This window comes from Dipodomys spectabilis, unplaced genomic scaffold (genome assembly GCF_019054845.1).
Source record: "Dipodomys spectabilis isolate Male_0828 unplaced genomic scaffold, ASM1905484v1 ptg000175l, whole genome shotgun sequence".
Taxonomy (NCBI): domain Eukaryota; kingdom Metazoa; phylum Chordata; class Mammalia; order Rodentia; family Heteromyidae; genus Dipodomys; species Dipodomys spectabilis.
The window spans coordinates 3130772-3154819 of NW_024870852.1; the positions used below are offsets into that span (position 1 = coordinate 3130772).

Consider the following 24048-nt stretch of genomic DNA (forward strand, 5'->3'; position numbering starts at 1 on the left):
GAACCTCAGATCCCCACATGGATCTCAAGTATTATCAAGTTCTACAATTTTGTCATACAAGGGAATCAAGGGAAGATGGACAGAAGATTGAAGAAAGGCTGGGTGAATACAGTTATAATATTGAATGTACATATGTGCACATAGAGCTAGGAAAATTGAGGAGATGTGTGGTGTTGAGAGAGATGGGGAAGAAAGATGGAAGGGATGAGATTGATCAAGAAATGCTGTATTCATAAACTGACATGTTGAATTATACGACTACATAAAGGTAATTTAAAAAGAAAAAATGGGACATTTTAATAAAATAAAGGTTATCAAGCCTTCTCACCATTGTAATTACCAGGAAAATGGAGTGTAGCTAATTGATTTTGTGCTTGGTTTGTAAACATAGGTCCTAGGATTATAAAGTCCAGCAGAGAGAGAGAGACAGAGAGACAGAGACAGAGACAGAGAGAGAAAGAGAGAGAGAGAAGCAACAAACCTGAATGTATAGAAAACAAAACCTATGATTGTATATAAATTTCTTTTTGATACCAGACAACTACAACAACTACATATAAGTTTGGGAGTTATAGGCATTCAAGTGATTCCTGGGGAAAGAAATGAAAATAAAATATAGTCCTTGACTCACAAACTCAGAATATTGCAGGAGAGGCAGAAACATGAAATGAAATATGAAAGCAGTAGAATATATCCGGGCGTACTTTAGTGGTAGGACAAATGGATTTTTTCTTGCGCTACTGGTCAAGGAAGATACCTCCAAAGATTTTTCATCTGGGTTCTGAAGGACATGTAAAAATTTACTGGTAAAAAGACAGAAACAAATAGAAACAAATAGAAAGATTGGAAAGTACATGTTGTGTATTATAAGAGCTTAGAAACAAATTGTAAGTGCTTTGCTACAGCTATATAGTTTCCCACACAGAAAATGGGTGTAGAAACCGGTGTAATTAATATTTTATTCTGAAGAACATTCTTTATCCTATAGTGGGGGATCATGAAAGCCTATTTTTGCTAGTCCTGGGGCCTGAACTCAGGGCCTGGGCATTGTCCCTGAGCTACTTTTTGCTCAAGGCTAGCCCTCTACCATTTGAGTCCAGTGCAACTTCTGTTTATGTGGTACTAAAGAATCGAACCCAGGGTTTAATGCATGCTAGGCAAGCAATCTACCACTTGAGCTACGTTCCCAGCCCCTGGAAACTTTTTTTTTAATAGAGGAGAGCCAATATTTGATTTATATTCCTGAGATATTATTCTGTGACCACAACTGTGTGAAAGAAAAGGGAGGAAATAGAAATTAAGAAAACATAGAAGAAAACTGTTAAAAATTAAAAATGGCCTGTTTGGCCGTAGGTGGTAGGATACATTTTTTTCCGTAGAGCAGAGTGAAGTAAGCTGTTTACTTTCTATTCAGACATACAAATAGATGTCATTTCCATATTTGACCACAGCTTATCTCCTAATTTGCCATTGCAATACTGTTTAGTTAAGAAGCATCTATCATATAAATTCTGGAAGCACTATGGCATATATTGGAAGAAGCAAGTCGCATGGTTCCATAGAAGCTCCTGTGGAAAGTCTGAACCCAAGGGAGGCAGACTAACTACCTACCACACCGAATTCTCTCGCTTGAAGTGACATTTTACCTTTTACTATGCCTTAGAAGCAATGCCTATTTCTCAACACACGCTTCCATAATATGTCACCTCAAATTCACCTATAATCAAAGAAAATATATGTCTAGGGTGTACCTACTTAGCCTTTCTGAACAGTTTGGCACCCCAAAGCACCTGCCTGGTAGCTGTTATGTTATCACCTTGAACAGACCATAAATGATAGAAGAAGAAACAGGTGATCCTTAGTCAAACAGACCTGCACAAAGGAGATGAGCTAGCACGAAGGACTAACACCAAGTCTAAGCACCATCACATTTATAACAAATGGAAAATTTTTTGTGGAAAGGCTGCCAAGAGAACTTCCTGAAGCAAAAACTTACTACACAAAACCCATCTGGAAAACCATAATAACAGTAGCAACAGCCTTATAAGGAGTTTGTTGGGAGAAATTAAACAAATAACACACACAAAGTACTTAGAAGGTAATTTGGCACATGATGTGCATGCAATAAATCACACTACCATTGTCATTATTATATCTGGCCACAGCCAGCGTGCAACAAATTATAACATCATTGTTATTCTACCTCATAGCTTCACATCTCTTAGCTGTTCCAACTCAGAAAGCTCAAAGATATGGTTATTTGTGTCAAAGAATATTTACTCAACACTGTGATTAAAATTACATAATTATTAGACCATTTTGAGAGGAAGGATAATCACACTACTTTACCTCTTCATATCTGTCAAAAACTGCTCCTTCTTGCAAAAAGGAAGGGACTTCCTTCTGCCAGTTGAATTCATAAGGCTTGGCCATGGTGATATTCAAGACCTAAAAATGACCCAAAAATCTCATTAGCATATGAAATTAAAGCAATGTGACTATCAAAGATCAACCCCTTTTTATGTGTTCCTGTTATATTTCTCTTTTTTCTTTATGTCTTCCATTCATCAAACCCCAATTTTCCTTCTCTTTGTATCTAAATTTGAGGATCATCATTCATACCTTCTAGTCCAGGAACAGAATTGGAAGGAGAAATGGACTTCAGGTCTCCACAATAAATAGAGAGAATTCTACTATTAGCATATAGTCATATTCAAAATCAGTGTGCTAAGGAGTATAGCTCAGTGATAGAGTATAAGCATAGCATGTGCAAGGCCCTGGATTTGATCCCTGGCATCAAGATACACAAATAAATAAATGAGAAAAAAAATACAGTGTTCTCTGGTTTTCTATGCTGCAGGGAAAAACGTCAGTGCATCTCTCTTCTGCAGACTATCATGTAGTATTCAATAATCTTCTTTTGCCAACACTCCTTTAGATTATTTTCTCTTTGGTTGCATTTTAAAAGGAATGGCTGGGATTGGGAAAGATGGGGGAGAATGATGGAAGGGGTGTCTTTGCTCAGGATGTATTGTAGTAGCTGTGTGCTGGCGGCTCTGGCCTATAATACCAGTTACTCAGGAGGCTGAGATCTGAGGATGGCACTTGAAGCCATCTTAGACAGGAAAATCCATGAAACGCTTACCTCCAATTAACCAGCAAAAAACTGAAAGCAGATTTGTAGCTCATATAGTATAGCACCATCCTTGAACGAAAAAGCTAAGGAAGGCACTCAAGCCCTGAGTTTAAGCCTCAGTACAGATACCAAAAACAAACCAAAAAAGGTTCATTGTACTTACAAACTGATTTGTTGAATTGAAACACCATTTGAACAACTACTCAATGATAATTTTAAAAAATGAAAATGCAAAGGAATAGAAACAAGAAGTATCTTGTATTTTTTAAAAAATCCTGCAATAAAATTAAAAAAGAAAATTTCTATCCATTTACCACCTTTTATTGTCTTAATTCTGATTTCCCCAGGATCAACATAAATATTCAAGCCATGCTTCCTAGAACTCATCACTATATAATACTAATGCTTATATCCCTTTGGATAGTACTAGTACTAGTTTCATCAAAATAGTATGTGAAGGGATCTAGGGTATGGAGAGGTCGGTGAAAGGGTGTTGTATTTGGAAGATAATGGATTTTCACCTTAACTGCTAACCACAGATGTGTCCAAAAGTTAGGAAACCACTTCATTTCTTTCTTTCAGACCTCTGGGGCACAGAATGAGGTAAGAGGCATTTTGGAAAAAAAATTATATTTAAAGAATTTCAAATTTCTTGATTTTTAAGCAATGTTAGAAGATGTTCCCTGTGCCATCTCTGAAGTACTTCCTAGAGCTTGACATTAGGGGCAGGGACCAGATAATTTTACATAAATGGTACAAGATGACAAGGTTAGAAACTCCTGACAGTCAGCTGGTTTTCAAATAGGCACAAATGAAGGTATATCACACAATCCCACCTGACTGCAGAGAAAGATGCTGAGGCTAAAGTTATTTCCTGCTAACTACATGGAGTGGAGAAATAGCCCATCAATCACTACCTCCTTTTCCTCATCATTTCAGATCCCCTTTCACAGCTTAAAACATGTTCCCTGCTGGGTACAGGTACATGTACATGTACAAGGTACTTCAAGATGTGACTGTTTTCTCCGCCTCACACAGCGTCCAAGGCTTCCCCCACAGGAGAGCTGAAAGCAATCGAGAATTATACCATCCCAGGTTGATAACCCAGAACCTTTTCCAGTGTAAACACCTTCAGTGTTTACTGGAAGGAGGCTGGGAGGTTTTTAAATAGTCTCATTGTTTCTAGATTCTTAGGCCGCTGAACAGATTAGCTAAGGTATTGGCTGCAGAAGAAAAACTCTGGACTGCCAAGAGCTTAGTAGGGAAGGAACAAAAGAGGAGGGGACTCCTAAGTAGCCTTGTTCAACCAAAAATAAATGACGTAGGACTCCATCTAAAGAAGATGATGAGATACTAAGTTAGTGAGAGAACAAGGGAGCCAAAGGGAACTGTTTCGGAACCAATCATCAAATAGAACAAAACATGATCTATGAAGACAGCTTCTGATTTTTCAGCTGGTGTGAACAGAGGTTTTCTGGTCTTATTCTGTCCCGTATCTTTAACATTGCTATTTTGCTAGGCCTGTAGGGGATTAAAAAGAGCATCCCTTGCTAAACCAACAAGATGGTTTCAAGACTTATCTGTCACCCGTGTAGATGTTCTGCATTGACTGTAGAGTCAACACTGCCTCCAACGTAGTCCTGGGACTACATTGAGTCAAAATTTTGGCCAAAAAGTTTTGGTTGCTGGACACATGGTTTGCTTTCTGGTACACAGAGGATAGAGGGCTGTATGTAAAATCAAATACATCAAGGATGGATATGTAAGCTGTTCCACAGATGCTCACATACTAATTTGTATTATGAAAGAAAAATGTTGTGGATTCAATTAAGTTCCAGATTTTGAGACTGGGAAGGTTGGCTTAGTGGTAGAGTGCTTGCCTACTATGCATGAAGCCCTGGGTTTGATTCCTTAGTACTACATAAACAGAAAAAGCTGGAAGCTGAGAGACCGTATCGAGACCCAGGCCCTGAGTTCAAGCCCCAGGAATGGCAAAAAAAAAAAAAAAAGATTTTGAGATAGGGAGATTAATCTGGATCATTCCTATGGACTTTAAATACAATCACCTGTGTTTTTAGAAAAGTAAGACAGGGAGGGTTTGCATAGGGGCAGAATAATGTGATCATGGGGACAGAATGGAGTGATGTGAGTACAAATCCAGGAGTGTTGGTGGCCAGCAGAATGTGGAAGAGGCCAGAAGCAGATTCTTCTCAAGAGCCCTGAGAAAACATGGCCCTCATGGCATACTAGATTTCAAGTTGGATTCAAACTCTTGGCCTGGAGGACTGAAAATAATTTCTGCTGGTATTTTTTTTTGTAGTGATTTTTCATAGTAGCCCTAGGAAACATATACTCTGGGCCTATTGATGCTGGATATTTTCGCTAAAAGAACTAGACATTTGCAAAATCAAGCTGAAATGCTGTAAAGATAGTTATAATTCGAAGGGATTTAACTATTGAACATAGGCTTGTTCAATGGAAGCAAAGATAGAAATGAAAGTGCAGAAAAAGAAGAAATGTAGAAACGAATTCAGATAACTTCATCCTTCTATTTTGAAGTCTCATTGAACAGTAAAAATGTTAGTCCTGCAATACTTTTTTTTTCCTGGGTTCAAAATTTATTTAAACAACTTTGTATCACAGCTATAAATATATATGAATTTTATACAAACTCTGCAACATCCTACATGCCAACCAAGGTATTCTCCATTTTCTATTTTGTGAACTAAGGAAAAGTACTTGCTTAACAACCTTATGGCTTTTAACCAAAGAAAATGCACCATGCTGAAATTTTATAAATTTTATGTTTTACTTTTAACCTTATTAAAAATACAATCCAAAAAGAATTGGTCTCTTCTCCAAACCAAATAACTCATGACTTTAAATGCTGCCATTTTTGAGAACAACCAAGGTTATTTTTCATGACAGAAAGTGAGATTAAATATCTGCTGGCCAAAAGCAAAACAGTTGAATCCCTTAAACACATTTCCCCCTTTTGTTCTTCAATCTGTAACTAAGATTTCCTTGTATTTCTAAACACAGATCAAGAACCTATCATCCTGCTATCTAGTACTATTAAATGAATGGCTTTCCTTCAAGTAAGAATCTAATTTGACATTGATACATTGTATCATTAACGATAATTTTCCCTATTAGCTAAAAATATCTCCACTTTCAACAAGCCATAAAGAACTTTTATAAAAGCATGTAAGGAGAACAGACCTATGAAAAAGATAATAGGTAATGCCATTGATGGCTAAAAGTAAGAGAATTCTTAAATGCATTGGTGAAATTTTTTCCAGTGCATTTCTACAGCCTTGAAAGGCCCATATTTTTTGTTTTAGTAATTCTACCAGTAGTACTTAACCCAAAGAAAATGCATGCAAATGTTTGCAAGCAAGACTGTCTACATTTCCCTGGTAGTCTTATGAAAATCCATTCATAAAAAGCAAGTTGGCAAGTTAATGCAAATATGGAAATCAGTGGTATGGGTAAGAGTGGGTTTTCTTTAGAATATCTATGAAGTTGTGTAAGATCTTTAGCAAAGCTTACTTCATACAAAGTATTTGCAGACAATGAAGTATAAGCTGTATGCTGAGGCTTCATCATAATTGAAAGTGTAAAAAGAATTGTCATATATTGATTTATCAATGCTTTAGTTATTTACTTTGAATATTCAGGAAAGAAAGAAAGAAAGAAAGAAAGAAAGAAAGAAAGGAAGGAAGAAAGAAAGAAAGAAAGAAAGAAAGAAAGAAAGAAAGAAAGAAAGAAAGAAAGAAAGAAAGAAAGGAAGAAGGAAAGAAGGAAAGAAAGAAAGAAAGGAAGGAAGGAAGAAAGAAAGGAAGAAAGAAAGGAAGAAAGAAAGAAAGAAAGAAAGAAAGAAAGAAAGAAGGAAAGAAAGAAAGAAAGAAGGAAGGAAAGAAAGAAAGAAGGAAAGGAAGGAAGGAAGGAAGGAAGGAAGGAAGGAAGGAAGGAAGGAAATGCATGCGAATCTAGGTACATAGATAATGTTGAGCTGTTTACGGTAGAAAAATATGAGCATTATATAAACTCAACTAAGCAATTGGTTAAGTTTACTACCCTTTTAAATACTCCTGTGCTTATGAACAATAATGTTGTAAAGGAATATTTGTTTAATAATAGAAAATTCAGAAAATATTAAGATATTTGAAGCTTTTGTTAAGCAAATACAAATATACTCAATATGCTGTTAAGAAAATAAAAATGATTTGGGCTCTGGTGGCTCATGCCTGTAATCCTAGCTACTCGGGAGACCGAGACTGGGGAGATGGAGATTGTACAGGAAAATCCATGAGACTCTTATCTCCAGTTTGGCACTAAAAAAGCCAGAAGTGGTACTATATCGCATGTGGTAGAGTGTTAGCCTTGAGCAAAACAAGCTCAAGGACAGAACTTTGGCCCTGAGTTCAAGCTCCTGGACAGCCACACACACAAAAAAAACCAAGTATGATATAAATTATTATGTGTTATTATTATGGTTTAGAACTTCAACCACCCAAAAGTTCATCATGTATTGAAAGCTTACCACTACCCCCCACCCCCACCCCCAGTGCAGCAGTGTTCAGAAGTGGAACTTTGGGGAGGTAATGAGATCTTGAGAGCTCTGACCTCTTAGATGGAGTTGAATGGTTAGATTCCTAGCTTTGATGAGGTTAGGGAGGAGCTTTATTGTACAAATGGTTTCTGTGCTTTGTGGATGTTGTGAGATGAGCAGCTCGGCCCTATCACAGACCCATACCCATGGGGCCATGAGACCACAGTCTCAAACACGTAGCACTATGGGCCAAAAAGTCTTCTCAAAAAGTCCTTCAAAATTGTTTTCCCCCTCAGCTATTTCCTCAGTGATGGAGAGCTGATGAGTATAATTATATATGCATGCATATACATATATGTACATCCCAGTTTACAAATGCAAACATGCATTTTAATTTTTCTATAGAGAAAAAAGACTCTCAGAACGTGTACTAAACATAAAAGTACATTACAATTGGTGATGGAACTTGAAGTGGATTCTTTTTTTGTTCCCCTTTTCTGGTTTCCTGTATTTTAAAATCCATAAAATTTTAGTGTAATTTTTACATGCAAGAAAAAATATTCTCTGGAGAAAAAGGAGGATGACATTCTAAGAAACATTATTTCTTTTCATAAAAATCAGTTTTTAAACAATGTTTTGTTTTCCACCAGAGCTCCTGGCGAGAACAAGCTGCAGGGAAGAACTAATAAATGAAGCTGTAAAAAACGATCCTCCTTTCTCCTCTGGGATTTACATCTGTGGCCTTAAGTGGGAAGTCTTCACACAGCTCAGCGCAGTTATGACTGCTTACCAAGCAGCTTAAAACTATATACTAATTCCCAAACCTGCTATTCTTTAACTTGGAAATAAAACTTATTATGGTGGTGTTGAATTCAGCCTTTGCCATGTTTAATATATGAAAAGATACCACTTGGCTCAAAATAATTTCCAGAAAACAACAACAGCAACACAAATCATACAAGAATTTAACATGAGAATCAAAAGTAAACTACATCCACTGTTTGACTCTATCACTTCCCCTTCGGCTGTTCCTCAGAATTAAGGACAACTGTAGCTTTCTTTAAATGTAATGATTAAAGTCCAATTAAGCATAGTCTCTAAATATTCTCAGATAACTAAATATATTTTAGGCATGCTTGAAAATATGTTAATACAATGAAGCCTTTCTGATCATTAAGTAACACCTAGTACATTTCCAATGACAATTGTTTTAAATATATTATTTTTCTAATTCCTTATATTTAAAGAAATTATACAACCCAGGTTATAAAAGAGTTTATGAGACACCATCTCAACAGAAAAGCCTGGGTATGGCGGTATGCGACTACAATGGGACATGTACAAAAGGAGATTGTTTAGGCTAGTACAAGCTAAAAAACAAGATACTATCTTAAAAAAATAACCAAAGCAAAAAAGAGATAGAGGTATTTCCAAAGTGGTAACTAGCTACCTAGCAAAGAGTAAAACCCTGAGCTCAAACTTAAATACTGCAGATAAAAAGAACAAAAATACTGACAGGAAAAAGCACTGTGACTGTGGCTCAAGGGGTGGAGCATCTGACTAGCAAGCACATGGTTCTGAGTTCAAAGTCCAACACAGTCCAAATAAAACAGTAAATGAACAAGACACCAGCTCATACCTAAGCAGCAACAACAAAAAGAAGTGAAGAGTAAAACGAATGGGAAAACTTGTTCATTTTTATGCTTAAGATTCATGGACAGTGGATACACACACAGTCATGATCGGACAAACAGGATAAAATATAACAGTGGTAACCCATGAGAACATAGCAAAGCCTGTTTGTTCAGATTCTGCTAGACTTCTTTGTCTTTATTCCTTTCCTTTGGGTACCAGGAAGGGTATCTATCACGTGAGGGTCTCTCTGAGGAGAAAGAAAGGAGAGGGGCACAGTATAGCCTTTCTGCTTCTATGGTTTTCTCCATGTCCTGTTAGAATATCATATTCTTAGCCATCAGTCTACAGCCAATCAGTTTTCAAAGAGATTAGAATACAACAATGGCTTACCAAAAGAATAACTGAATTGTTCCACAACGCGGTTTTGATGCTGTTTACCCATAGCAATTCCCTTGGAAATGACACGAGTTCAAATGCAAGCCCTATAAGACCCTTCTTAAATATAAGTAGCTGAAACTGTATTAAAAATAGTTGTGCATGACTGAGGTATTCTGAGTATTACTCACCTCTGCTCTGGAAGTTCAGCTTCTTTGAAGGATGCAGACATGTCTCATGAGGTGGCCCACAAAGAGGAGAGAGGGCTCTGTGGAAGAGCTGGGGCTATTTATGGCCTACTGTGTGCAGTGGCTTCTGAGATTCCTAAATGCTTAGTAGGTCCAAGCCAAAGCTTAACAGTATTTTGATCTTTCAGAACTGGAAGGTATCATCTACATCTGATGATACCTCTTGATACTAATAGAAGTGACCATTAAATACCAATTTTTGTTTGTTAAGATGCAAGAATGACACACCAAACTTTGGAATATCCCTACAAAATGATGCTTTGGACAGTGATGGACAACCTGTACATGGTGGTACTATGTGAGTGTAATGGAATAGAAAAGATCCTGTTACTTAGTGACAATATAGCTGTCATAACAACACAACACAATACATCACTCATATATCTCTTGTGTTGTGTGCCTGGAGGAAACAATGTCAGTCATATAGAAGTGTAAGCACATAAAAATATGTATAAAGTTGATTAAATCCTGCTGCCTGGCACCCAGTCCATATAAAAGTTTCCATTCCTGCTTCTACAGCTTGGATGTGACCTATGAATAACTTGTGGGCACATATCCTATCCACACATAGATATAAGCCTGGACTTATGACTTACCCTGACCAGTGCTTAGACTGGCACCTAGCACCTCAACAAGTCCAATTAGGATGTATGGTTTTCTTATCCCTTTTTAGAAGTGACTAGGTTGCTCATTGAGTCTTCTTTCTTATGCAAGCTCTCCAGACTTTGCCCTTCATTTGTCCTTGGATTGGCTCTGACACAATTATTAGGCAAAACATTCCAGCATGAATCATACTTGTCAGGAGAGAGAGAAAAAAATCTTTGGAGACTTGATTTCTGCCTTAATTATAGGATGATTTCAAAGGGAAAATTTTTATTTCATCTTTGCGTGAATAATCTTCCTAAAGGTTGCCTCAGGCATGAACATGGGGTAAGTCTGAAGGCTGTGAGATGAAGCTCCACAAAAATAGGAAAACGTCTTGGTATAGTAGCAGACATAACTTCAAAGATTCAAAGACTCCTTTGTTTTGAAATTTTATTTCCTTATTAAAATAAACATGCACACAATGAGCTATTAAATTTAATAAAGATTCCTTGTAGTTAAACATTTTCTTCACTATCTTATAAATAGGTCAGGGCTATTATTATGTAGGAATCACATGTGAGCATAAAGCATAAGAGTATGCATATTAGTATGGAGGTTCCTCAAAAGACTCCACATAGAGCTCCCCAATGACCCAGCAATCCCACTTTTGGGCATTTACCCAAATGATCACAAACAAGGCCACACTAAAGCTACCAGCACAACTATGTTTATTGCAGCATTATTTACCATAGCTAAGATATGGAACCAACCCAGATGCCCATCAGTAGATGAATGGATCAAGAAGATGTGGTATATATACACAATGGAATTCTATGCCTCCATCAGAAAGAATGACATTGCCCCATTTGTTAGGAAATGGAAAGGCTTGGAAAAAATTATATTAAGTGAAGTAAGCCAGGCCCAAAGAAACATAGGTCCCATGGTTTCCCTTATTTGCAATATCAAGTATAGGTATGAGTCAAGCGGAAAAAGTCAGAGAATGTGATGTTAGGAAAACGAACCCTCAAATATGTATTTTAATGATTTTGTTTCTTTCATGCATGTGTTTCTAACGCATTTATAAGGTTATTTCTTTGTTGCTTTGTATGTCCCTCCCCCACAGTGTAACCCCCGCTTTCACTATATTTGATGCCAGTATAACATGTGGAGGAGATGGGGACAAACAAGTCGTTTAAGGATTCAGGTGGACCTGTTGCAACAATGAGAAGTACAAAATGTCATGTCAAAACCAGCTTTACAATGTCGGTGTGGGGGGGAGGGGGAGGGTATGATTGGGTGGGGGGGAGGGGGGAGGCTGGGAAAGGAGGTGAAGGGTAAACAAAGGAGGAGGCTGCAATGCTTGGTAAGAAATGTATGCATTATCCTGCCCATGTAATTGTAACCCCTCTGTACAGTATGTTCTCAAATAAAATAAAATAAAATTAAAAAAAAAAAAAAGAGTATGCATATTGAAACTAAGTCCAGGCCATATATGGAGAAAATAAATCACTGCTCCCTACAATTTTTTAGCTAAAAGTTATCTGAAAATAAGTCTTCTCGTGTTCATACACTTAACAGTATTACATACACCATGGTTGGTGTTTTCATTAAAGAAACAGAACCTAAATAAACCTTAAATCTCATGCTATGTCAGTTATCTCCTAATATGTTCAAATGCTTCATCTGCAATCCTCATAAGCTTAAACTACAGACATCAATGAAACTAATAAGTTGGTGGGAAAAAATTACATAGAATTCAGTTTAGACAGGTTGTTTATTTTCTTATTTGTACAAATTCTTAAAAATATCCCCAAACCTTTCTTCATCTTTTGTTTTTCACTGCTCCAAAATACAATCACTCTTAACGGAAAATCCTTTAACTCAGTTACTTATGGGAGAAAGATTATCTTTTTAGGTTTCCTTCCTCAAGGCTTGACATTCTTAATTAACTACTACCTGAAATGGTGAGTGTAAGAGTTACAGATGTACTGTCTCAAAATATGCCATATTGATACATTGATATTTCAAGCTGAAATGATCTATAATTTTATAAAGGGCTACTTGGTATTTTTTTTTCTATATGCAGCAAACTGTATTGCATGCTTTGGGAAAGAATGTCCTCCCCTAACCAGGGCTGAAGAACAGCTTTGATCACCAGAAAGTTAATGACCCACTGACAAGTTCTGCACCCTCTGCCATAAATCTCTTAGTGACATCTTTAGAGTGTATTCCTTTACTCCAGAGATCTATTTGGCTGTCATTCTTTACATATTTATTTGACAAAAATTTATAAAAGTATTTTGATTTGGTCATTTGTTTTTAGACCACTTTCTTGTGAAAATGTAAGACTATTAGGAATTGGATGTGTGTTTTTTTTCTTGTGGATCACTCTTATATTCATTTAGTTTCTAGGGCCAGCCAAAAATTAAATAGGAACTAAAGGCAATGAAAAAGGACTTCAACCTCACCTACATAAGGATGCACACAAAAATTAGGTGTCCCTATCAGAGGCTGATTTTGTTCAATAGACCAGCAGAGAAACAGAATCTGAGCCTGCTTCATTTGCTTCAGACACTCCCTCCTGACAACACAACTTCCAATGTGACATTAGAAAAGTAAATTGAAAAGATCCAGATTTTATAGCTGTATAAGTAACTTGGCCACATCTTTAAAAAATGTATAATAATACAATGATGTTTCATGGTTTCCACAGTTAATATTAAATTAAAATGACCTGTTCAGCCTCCTATAGTGGAAACAGAGAGGTAATCAGAGATAGAGGCATGCATTCCAGTCCCAGAATTCCAAACCAGTTTGCTGATCTAAAGAAAGACCATTAAACTCGTTGATCTTTCATGTCCTTGTCTGTAAAATGCATAGTATATAATCACTTTTCTGATTACTACTAGTTGAGATTCATTTGATCAAACATTATCTGGTCTACAACATTTATATGAATGGATAATAATAATTTATAAATGTAGATGTTATCGAAGGACTACATACATACCTTTCCTAAAATATATTTTACTTCCTAACGAAAGCCACATTAGACAGGTCCAGGTAAGATGTCAAACAAAGTGCTACTATTGTGTATTGAAGAGCAGTCTACAGAGGAGTGACATAAATGACATTTCTATAACAGATCTTCATTATCAAAGCACACTTCACAGATGCCAAGTCATTGCCCAATCCTTGTGAGGTCAAAAGCCTTTGAATAATTGTCCCTTTCATAAGATGTGTGCTTTTACTGGATTAAAGTATGTTTGCTTCCATGGCTTATATAGAAACTGAAAAACAAACGCCACTAACAAGGCCCAAAGGCAACAGGAAGAATATCAGAGGTCAGAGAGCTTCATGTGAAGCAATTCCCAAGAGTTCATAGCCTATATTATTTTAGCAAATGTCTCTAACTTCTGACTCAAGCCAGGCTGGGAAAATCAAGCACAACCTGAGCTGCTTTGACTAAATTTGTTGGCCCCTATTAGAGAAGTGTTTGGTTTTTTCCCCGAGTGTCCGTGCTAATAAGCAAGTTCCTGAAAGTTGCTTTGGTCTTTGTGACTATCCTTGTGACTGCAATCAATTATATTGTATCTTCAGGGGAATGTCTGACCCAGCACATTCTAAAATGCTACAAGGCTGTAGACAAGTTTGAGAGACACTGGGGAAACAAATCAACAACCCGTTCTGGGGACCAAGAGGATGACAGTCTTATTAGGCAGGAAAAGTCAGCCTTCTTGCAGCTTCTGACAAAGGCTCCTGTCATGGGCTCCAAATGCGTGTGCTGGAGGCACCGACCACTGGTCACTAAACCTCTCCAGGCTTCCCAACAGACACATCCAACGTGGATGGGATGTATTCCATTTTACAAAGTCCTTTTCTTTGTACTCTATTCAAGTGAAAAATTACCACCCAACTAGCAAGACATGGAAAGTTAAACTCAGAAAGTTTAAATCCCCTCAAACTTGGTGAAATAAGAATTTAAACCTAAAGGTGACACTATATTTTCACTGTGTGAGATGGTTGCTTCTCAAGACCCAAGTCTTGAGATTTAAATGCAATAAAACACTGAGAATGTGACCTGACAAAAATAAGGGAAGGATATCTTCTCTTACAATTATATCTAAGCTACTTCAATCAGATGTGGTTAAACCAGAAGTAAAGATTACCTTGCTTAGAGGAGATACCCATATGGCTGATGTCTTTTGTGTGTGTGTAGTAGGGGGGTGGGTGCTTGAACTCAGGACCTGGGCTTGGTCCTTTAGCTCTTTATGCTCAAGGCTAGCACTCTACCACTTTGAGCCACTATGCCACTTCTGGTTTTCTGGTGGCTAGTTGGAGATAAGAGTCTCACAGACTCTTATCCTGTCTGGGCTGGCTTTGCACCATGATCCTCATATCTCAGCCTCCTGAGTAGCTAGGATTATAGGTATGAGCCACCAGTACCTGGCGATGACTGTTGTCTTTTAGTTTCTTACCTTCAAATTAACTGAAGACAGATCCTTGCCACTTCAACATCAAAGTCAAGAAATATTATAGATTATCCTGAAGAAAAACAAATTGAAGTTTCTTTCATTTTTCTTAGATGTTCTCCAGGATAACACTATTCACTTAAGAGAATCCTGTTTTTAATTCTTAGCTTTGTTTTTAAAATTATTCTAAATGTGACATTTTGTTTAAGAAATAAAAAAGCAGCTGTAGCCCTTTGTGCTCTGACATTAAGCGGACTATTTTGACATGGTGAATTGTACAACTATTTAAAGATTAATAATAATAATACAAGTTGGACTACAATACTACATTGGAATATCTGTAGTGACCATTTTAACAAAACTAATTATAACATTTAATTCTGAAAAAAATATCACAAGTGCAATCAAATTATTATATGTACTTTATCATCATTATTTTGGACAGGTTCTTACTATGTAGCCCAAGCAAGTCTCCAACTTAAGATCCTCCTGCCTCAGCCTCCATAATGCTGGAACTATGAGTGTACCCTACTACACCAGGGTATTACATGTATTTTTATTCTATCCTTTTGAAACCAACCCCCAAAGTAGAATGGGAAAGGAGATGACATTTATTTTTGACCATTAGATGAGTAAATCAGGTTTTGTCCCGACGCCTACTGTTATTAATTACTGTGTCCATTTAATCTTAAAGAGGATATTGTTTATAATTAAAGTATATTTTTGTCACCCAAGTCTTGCCTTCCATGACCAAATTTCTTCAAAAAAGCAAAGCTTTGATTTTGGTATCACCATTGCCCATTGACTTATTAGTAAATGTTTTCAGATGAATATTCTACTTTAAATATTGTGTTAAAATGTTTTTATGAATAACTGGAGCTTTTGGTCTTCAGATTTTATCAACTTGATCTTATCTGATCTTGTTCTTCCTTCACCTCTCCACTTCTCATCTTCGGCATGTATCTATAATGCTTCCTTCCCCATGGGGCTCTCCCCATACCCCCACTCAAACCCTTTGTCATCTCCCTCCATCCTTCCTTCTACAGCTGTGTCCAAATACACCCTGAGCTAAACTCACAGCTACAAAAGAACTGCTAGGGAGAACAAATTGAGACTTTAAAATCCATATGAAAGTGGGCAACAACAAGATCTTTATGAAGGTTTCTAATATTTGGATAAATGTCTCTAAAAGACCTGTTTTTCTAATGGCTTCCTACTTAGCCATGCCTACTTGATAGAATGATAGAAATGATAGAATGATAGAAACTGGTGGGAGATTTTCAGGTCATTAAGGGAGTTTCCATAAAGTATAAAGTGGGATCTCAACCTCTTCCTTCTTTCCCTTTGCTTCCTTCTCAGAGGTAAGTGATTTTACTCTACCATATGTTGTGCTGTCTCATCAAAGGCCCGAAGCAAAAGAGCCAATCGATCATGGACTGGAACATCCAAAACCATGATCATGATCTAAGAAATCTTTTCTATTAATAAATAGATTATCTCAAGTGCTTGTTATAGTAATGGAACTCTGATTCAGGTTTTTAAACAAAGCAACTATAAGACAAAGGAAATTGGCCATTCCATATGACAAATATCTAAAATTTGTTGAACTCCAGTCTTAATGAATGAATGGTGAGGAGGTAGTTGCTTCACCTTTAAGGTTGTCTTAGGGAGGACAGTGACTAAAGAAGATCATAGTTTCAGCCAATTATCAGATCTTCCTATTTACTTAGAGTATTATACAGTACAGTATTATACAGTATTATACAGCAGAGTATTATACAGCACAGTACTCTGTGCTGAAATACTAAGCAGATAAATAGAATAGAAGGCAGGTAGAGAACAAGGAGTAGACTCTGTAATTCACACTTGATCCAAGAGCATTTTTAAGGACTTCAGAGTTCACTTGAACTCTATGAATAATGAAATGGGAAGGGAGACCAAGAAACATTAGACAAGCTGGGAAGGATCCCATGGACCTACTGATATAGTGAAGAATGAATATCTTTGAACCTATCACTTCCTCATCTGACTCACAGGCCAGGGCAAAAGAGATATGCCTCTAGGTATTTATAAACTAATCTATACAGGAGGAATACTAAAGCCATTCTATCTTTATTCAGTGGGAAAACTATGTACCAAAAAATCAGTCATCTCAGAAATGCAGAATTTTTATTTTGTTTATTTGAAATGTTGGACATCAAATCCAGAGGGCTTTGACTTTGTACTAGAGGGCTAGCCTTCTTCCACTGAGATACATTCCCAGCACGGAATGCAGATTTTAAATCATCAGAAAAAAATAAGGACTGTTATACAATGACAATGAACTGTTCCAATCCATCCACTTAAGGAATCTAATGTTCCTTTGGTTTTGGAGGTTATTGAGGAATAGCTGTTCTGAGAGGGGGGGGGGGAGATTAAATTCCTTTCTAATGTCTTTTCAGAAAATAAAGCGGGATTAGTGGTTTTTCACTAGGACATGATCAGCATCTTTCCAAATTCCTCTGAATACTGTCTAAACAATCCCTCACCGGCAGATAGGAATTGAAATGTGAAATGCTTCTTGATGTTTGCTCTATGGGAGAATATTGACAACAGTCCAAGTGATAAATAATAATCAGCTGCAGAGTGACGGCTTACCCAATATTCCACTTGCAAATAGTACTGGAGCTAAAGGAAAAATTTCAAAAGGCTAAATTTCTACTGGTTCAACAGCCATCATCTCCCTTTTGATTTGTGGATTTGAAAAGGACTTTTGAAATATTCAAACCTTGAAGGAAATCACAAAAGGCAGTTGATTCACAATGAATCTTCCTTAAGATTTTTCTTCCACCCTAAACTAGAGCTGATGACAAATATGAAGCCAAAGCTCTAGTCTTCAGATTTTGGTCATTTTTGGTCATCTGGATGCCAGTCCCTGGGAAGCAAAGAATTCCAAATTTCAGGAAGAAAGCCAACATGTTAACTTTGAGAAGGTGCCATTTATGTGCTGAATAATTGTATGTTTTTATAAACTGGCTATCAACACTTGTCATACACCATTATTCACAGCTTGGTTGCTATATAGTTGCTCCTTCCCCCACCCTATCCCTGCAAATAGTGTTTTTAAATTAAAGACCGAAGCTTACTTGTTAACTATCCTATCTTGTTGACTTGTTTTTAACAGCGTGGAGGCTATTAGAATGATCAAGACAGCAGTCTTGCCAGCCGCAGTTAAAGGAACTGGTGTGAAGAGAAACAAAACAAAACAACATGCCTGAAAATTCTGCATGTTTTCTAGTTTAAAAATATGAAAATTACTGTTGTTTGGCTTAAGGAAATAAAACACAGGGATCTGCAGAGATGAGTTATAAGATAGGCATAAAATGCAGATAAATCACACATAACTCTTATTCAAGAAAGCTCTTATCTCTCTAGTAGTTTATATCACAAAGTAATTTTATTAAGGTTTTATGGAAAGGTCACTATTGCATTTCTATAATATTAAAATCCATCTTAGTATACAGAAATCCCCAATGAGCCTGAAATATTAGCTCAACACTAAGTTTATTAAGATTTTGGCATGACTCAATATTAACTTTTTCCAAATATTACAGCCATTTTAAAATCAGATAAGCAGTGGGAGATAAAACTGTGGCTCATAAAAATAAAATCAGGGAAACAGCATCACTGCATATTAGTACTTAGAGATTAACTTTAAAAACACTCAGAAATTCTGAGGCAGCTATCAAAACAGTTCATTCTGTATGGGAACTTTCATTTCACCAAGAACCACACAGAAACAAGGTTAAGGTTTTAGCATATATTGAAGTAAACTGATGCTCTTAAGATAAAGTCTAATTCAAGTGCCAACAATAACTTTGGTTATCTTCATAATTCCTCTTGTCTCCTAAGACCTTCCTTCATCCATGAGTTCAGTGATAACTTAAATATAAAAATGAGCAAGGCAGGGTGACTCATGCTTCTAATCTAAGTGACTCAGGATGAGATGAGACAGTTGGAAGAATCATTATAACAGGCCAGTTTAGGGAAGAAGCTTGAAGGACCTCATGTCAACCAATAAAAAGTTAGGTGCAGTGGTGCGTGCTTGTTATACTAGCATAAATAGGAAGATCACACCATTCCAGGTATAAATGCAAGATCCTATTTGAAAAATAAATGAAACACAAAAGGTCCTGTGGACATGGCTCAAGTGATAAGAGTATCTGCCTAAGGGCTGCCTCCAAATTTCTGTAAATGTTACATTGTTTAATGTCGGATTATCTGCCTGCTGTATTTGCATTGTTTCCAAATTGTGGGTCTGTAATTCAGCCACCATTGACTACATCAATATCTAGTCTATTCTTGACACCAGGCAACCTGCAAAAGGCCCTGAGTTTGAACCCCAGAATCAACAGAAAAATAAGTAAAAATAAATAAGTAAAATAAATAAAATAAAAAATAAGTAAAAATTTAAAAAAAGCTTTGTAAAGCCCATTTCAAACTCATAGTAATTTTAAACACCCATTGATGCTCATCGCTGCATATGATATTTCACAATTCCATGGGACACATGTATGCAGCTCAGTGGCTAACGTGTACTCTGAATGGCACCACCAATTTGAGACCTGGTAAGATGAATTATCAAAGAAAAATTCCAAACTATATTTAAAGAGATTCTACATCTGAAAATAGCAATAAGGTTCCCAAAGTAGAAGAAATATCTGTAGAAATGTTCTTATGGGAAGGGGAAAACAAACAAAAATAAATAAACAAATAAATATCTATTAAGTTTTAAATTTAAAAAAAGACAGCTCCTTGGAGGTTTACAAAATTATTCTATTTCATCCACTACAAAGCACTTTTGTTTTCTTTGTTGGTCACGGGGCTTGAACTCTGGGCTTGGGCACTGTCTCTCAGCTCTTCAGCTCAAGGCTAACGCTCTACCACTTGAGCTACAGCACCACTTCTGGTTTTCTGGTGGTTTATTGGAGATAAGAGTTTCATGGACTTTCCTGCACAGGCTGGCTTTGAACTGCGATCCTCAGATCTCAGCCTCCTGGGTAGCTAGGATTACAGGCGTGAACCACCAGTGCCTGGCTACTACAGAGTATCTTAGCCCTTCCTAGTGAGCAAAGGGCTTGTCCTTGTCCTTGGTCATGGCCAGGCCACCATGGAACTCTTGTGCTCACTCAGGAGCTCCATGGAGCCACACTTCACTCAAAACTTTAGCTTTCCAGTCTGTCAGGAGGATTAGAAGAGATATTCCAAAAATATCTTCCAAGATGTAAAACTGAATGCACTAGTCAAGCACATCATTTTCCATCTTTTAGGCAGGAAAACTGTTTCAACCAGAGTGGCAAATGTCCTCTGTGATGCTAATTTCATGACTATACTGACAGAAACTAGGTCTATACCACAGGAATAAATCAGCATGGACCTAAACCTATACATTTACTATATAAGAAACATCCTAAATAGGCTTGCAGATTTCTTTGTTTTTTTTTGGTCGGTCGTGGGGCTTGAACTACTGGGCCTGGGCACTGTCTCTCAGCTCTTCAGCTCAAGGCGAGCGCTCTACCACTTGAGCTACAGCGCCACTTCCGGTTTTCTGGTGGTTTATTGGAGATAGGAGTCTCACAGTCTTTCCTGCCCGGGCTGGCTTTGAACCGCGATCCTCAGATCTCAGCCTCCTGAGTAGCTAGGATTACAGGCGTGAGCCACCAGCGCCCGGCAAGCTTGCAGATTTCTTATGTACTGGGCTAGGAGATGGAAATCAAGCTGTATTTACTGAAGGCCATAGCAAGTAAAAATGATAATTTATATTTTCCTTTGTTTCCACAGTGATCTATGGTAGCCATATAAAACCAGTGAGTCCAGCCAAGCACTGGTGACTCTTGCCTCAATCCTAGCTACTGAAGGGGCTGCGATCTGAGGATTGCAGTTTAAAGCCAACTCAGGCAGACAAATACATTAGACTCATATCTCCTATTAGCAAAAAAAAACAGTGAAAAGTAGAAGTATGGCTCAAGTATAAAAGTGCCAGCCTTGAACAGAAAGAGTCCAGCAAGAGCTCAGGCTCAAGCTCCGGACCCTGAGTTCATGCCCCATTATTGGCATTAAAAAACAAATCTAGAAGGTAAGCATAATGAAATTACCTTGAGGAAGAAAATAAATGTTTTCATAATAAGCCTTATTGGGTCAGGTTAAACAATACCATTATTAATTATCACTACATTTTAAAAACACTAAATTTGCTTAAATTATTTTTGTTACTTATTTTAAAAAAGAAAATAACTAATCCTACCATACTTACATAGAAAGCTTTTTGTTCCTTATGGCTTTCTTCATCGAAAATAAGCTTGTGAAAAAGGAAACATCCTTATGCAGGTCTTTTTTTTGTCACATTGAAAGCCAATGATCTTCACTTTGCACTCTTTCATGTTGAACCATGTGACATCTAGATCATCAAATATTAACAGCAGCTGACTTCTTTCAATTTAGATCATATAGTTCGATTTGTGTTTTGGTTTTGGTTTTTTTGTTTTTTTGGTTGTTTTTTTTTAACCAAAGCAACTATTTAGACATCACATTATTTTCAAACTTAAATTATAATAAAAGCAACACAGAATTAAGGGTCTTTTTAAAATATATTGAATCTGGTAAAATGTCAACATGTACTGGCAAAAGTATATATTCCATACATATGTATAAAATGTATATGTTCTGATCTAGCTAAGTATTCCCCATTGAAAAGGCAGACTATACATGTCAGATACCATTGTGCAGGACTAGGTGGTGATCAATCATTTTCTCATATAGAAGTAGTTTTACGTAGGAAGGAACAGGAGAATTGAGAGAAGAAAAGATCATAGGACACACACTTCCCATTCTCTCATCTCTCTTTCCAAACCTATGTAATTGTTCATACCCTTGTGTGACTTGTCCAGTTTCCTTAGGTACACACCTATCTAAACAGTGCACTCTAATACTTCACAGCTCTGGCCTCATCTGTCTTTGATTCCTTCTCATTTTCACTAAACTCTACCAACAGGGACTTTCTCTTATATCTCACAGAGATGTTGCATAATTCTGCTTCAGGACCTTTAACATATATCCTTCCTAAAGGTTAAGCTGCTTTCCCCTACATACGTGCTTAGCTGCTCCTTTGCCTTCAGGTCACAGTTTAAATAATATCATAATATCCTATCTTCCTGGTTACTTAGTGCAGAATAGTATCTCATCCCCACAAGTATCTCACTTTCCTCACTTGTTTTATTTTTCTACTTAACACACACACACACACACACACACATATATATATATATATCCCTCCACCAGAATAGCAATTTTGTTGACTTTTCATTCCTCTGTATTTGTCACATAAATGTATGACACATGGTCGGTGCTTAAAATAGATGGAATGAATAAATGCCTTCTGCATCCAACCTTTCTACCATGAAGGGATAACAAGAGCAATCCACACTTGACAGTGGCTTGAAGTATTGGTGACCCAGGAGGAGAACACAGTTAAGTGGAACATGAAAACTTATAATACAAAGGAACAAACTAGAGGTTGATCTTAAATCTTGCCTCTTCTTTCTTTGTAAAGGCATTGTTTGTTAATGGTTGCCTGGTGTCCCTGGTAGATTAGACATTGATATAGTCAATGGTGGCTGAACTACAGAACTCACAGCAAGGAAACAATGCAAATGCAGCAGGCAGGAAAGCCATGTGACACTTACAGGAATTTGGTGGCAGGAGAGATGATCCCCTGCCCAGGGGATACCAGTGCAGGATGGCTTCCAGGAGAAAGCTGATGAGTCATGCTGCAAGGGTTATTAATATGTTTACAAAGTGAAAAGGCAACAAGTTTGAGAGGCTGGAAAACTATAGATTAGCAGAAAGAAGGTAAAACAACCTTTTGTTTCTGAAAACTTAAACCATTTCATTCAACTTTCCACACAAATCCTGATCTATCAGAAGGCCTGCCTTCAATCACATAAGGGTTAAAGATGAGAATTCATGGAATCTCTATACAGCTGACTCTCAAAGGCTTGAATGAATTGTTAAGGATAAACAAGTTAAATATAACTTGGCCATTTGTCACAAAATACATTTCTTAATTGCAGAAAAGTCTTCACTTGCCATCCTCCTTTGCAAATCCTCACCTCTACACCCCCACTATAATTCAACAGAACATTAATTAATTAAACCACGGAGTACATGACTTATTCCAGTCAACAAATAAGGTGTGTCTTTTCTTTGCTGAAACATTTATTGCCCCTTCTTGAGGCATGGTAGACCATTCCCAAATATAGCCAACAGAGTCTACCCTTCTCTGAACCATGCATCTTTGCAATGTAACTGCAGCCTCTCCAATCAAGATATGTTTTGTTACTGGCTTCGTTGCAAATGAGAAGCATGCAAAGCACTCACTCACACACTGGAGTTCTCTCACTTGTTTCTCTTTGTAACTCTAATACAGTCAAATGTTGGAGAAATCTACTGAAAAAGGACAAGACACGGGGCTATGTCAACCCAGCCTGAAAAAGCACCCTGCCAACATACAGAATTGTGAAAAGAAAACATGACCCTTGTTAAATCAACATAATTTTAGGGTGGTTTGTTACACAGCAAAAGCTTGTTCTTATACCTACTAAAATAAGAGGAGGGTTCTCTGACTGGTTGTTGTGGGTAAGTCAGCATCCTGATTACATTCTATAAAGAAGAAAAGAAATCTAGGGAAAGTAGCAGGGAGACATTAAAATCCAAACAAGCAACTTAGATAGAATGGGAATATAGAAATGTAATAAAATTAAAGTCTGTAATCTTTCATTTTTTTTAATATATTAATGTCAGTGATCTTGATAGTTTTTCTCAAGCAAGAACACAGAATCTACACTGTTCAAAAAGAAGTGTACTCATTACCTTACTTACGTAACTGTAACCCTGTGTATATCACCGTTACAATACAATTTTTTTTAAAAAGAACCCAAAATCCATAACAACTTTTTGAATGGCATTATTATGAACAAAAATGTGATCACTATATTGTGAGACATA

At 37.0% G+C, this 24048-nt stretch overlaps 1 protein-coding gene across 1 annotated transcript in view; it reads right to left on the reverse strand.

Moving 5' to 3' along the window:
- The window catches only part of Plcb4 (phospholipase C beta 4), a 366535-nt gene that overhangs the window by 136607 nt on the left and 205880 nt on the right, over positions 1-24048 (reverse strand). Inside the window, exon 4 of the mRNA XM_042694597.1 lies at positions 2350-2448. Coding sequence (XP_042550531.1) covers positions 2350-2433 — 84 coding nt within the window. The 5' untranslated portion in view covers positions 2434-2448. The remainder of the gene's footprint in view (positions 1-2349; positions 2449-24048) is intronic.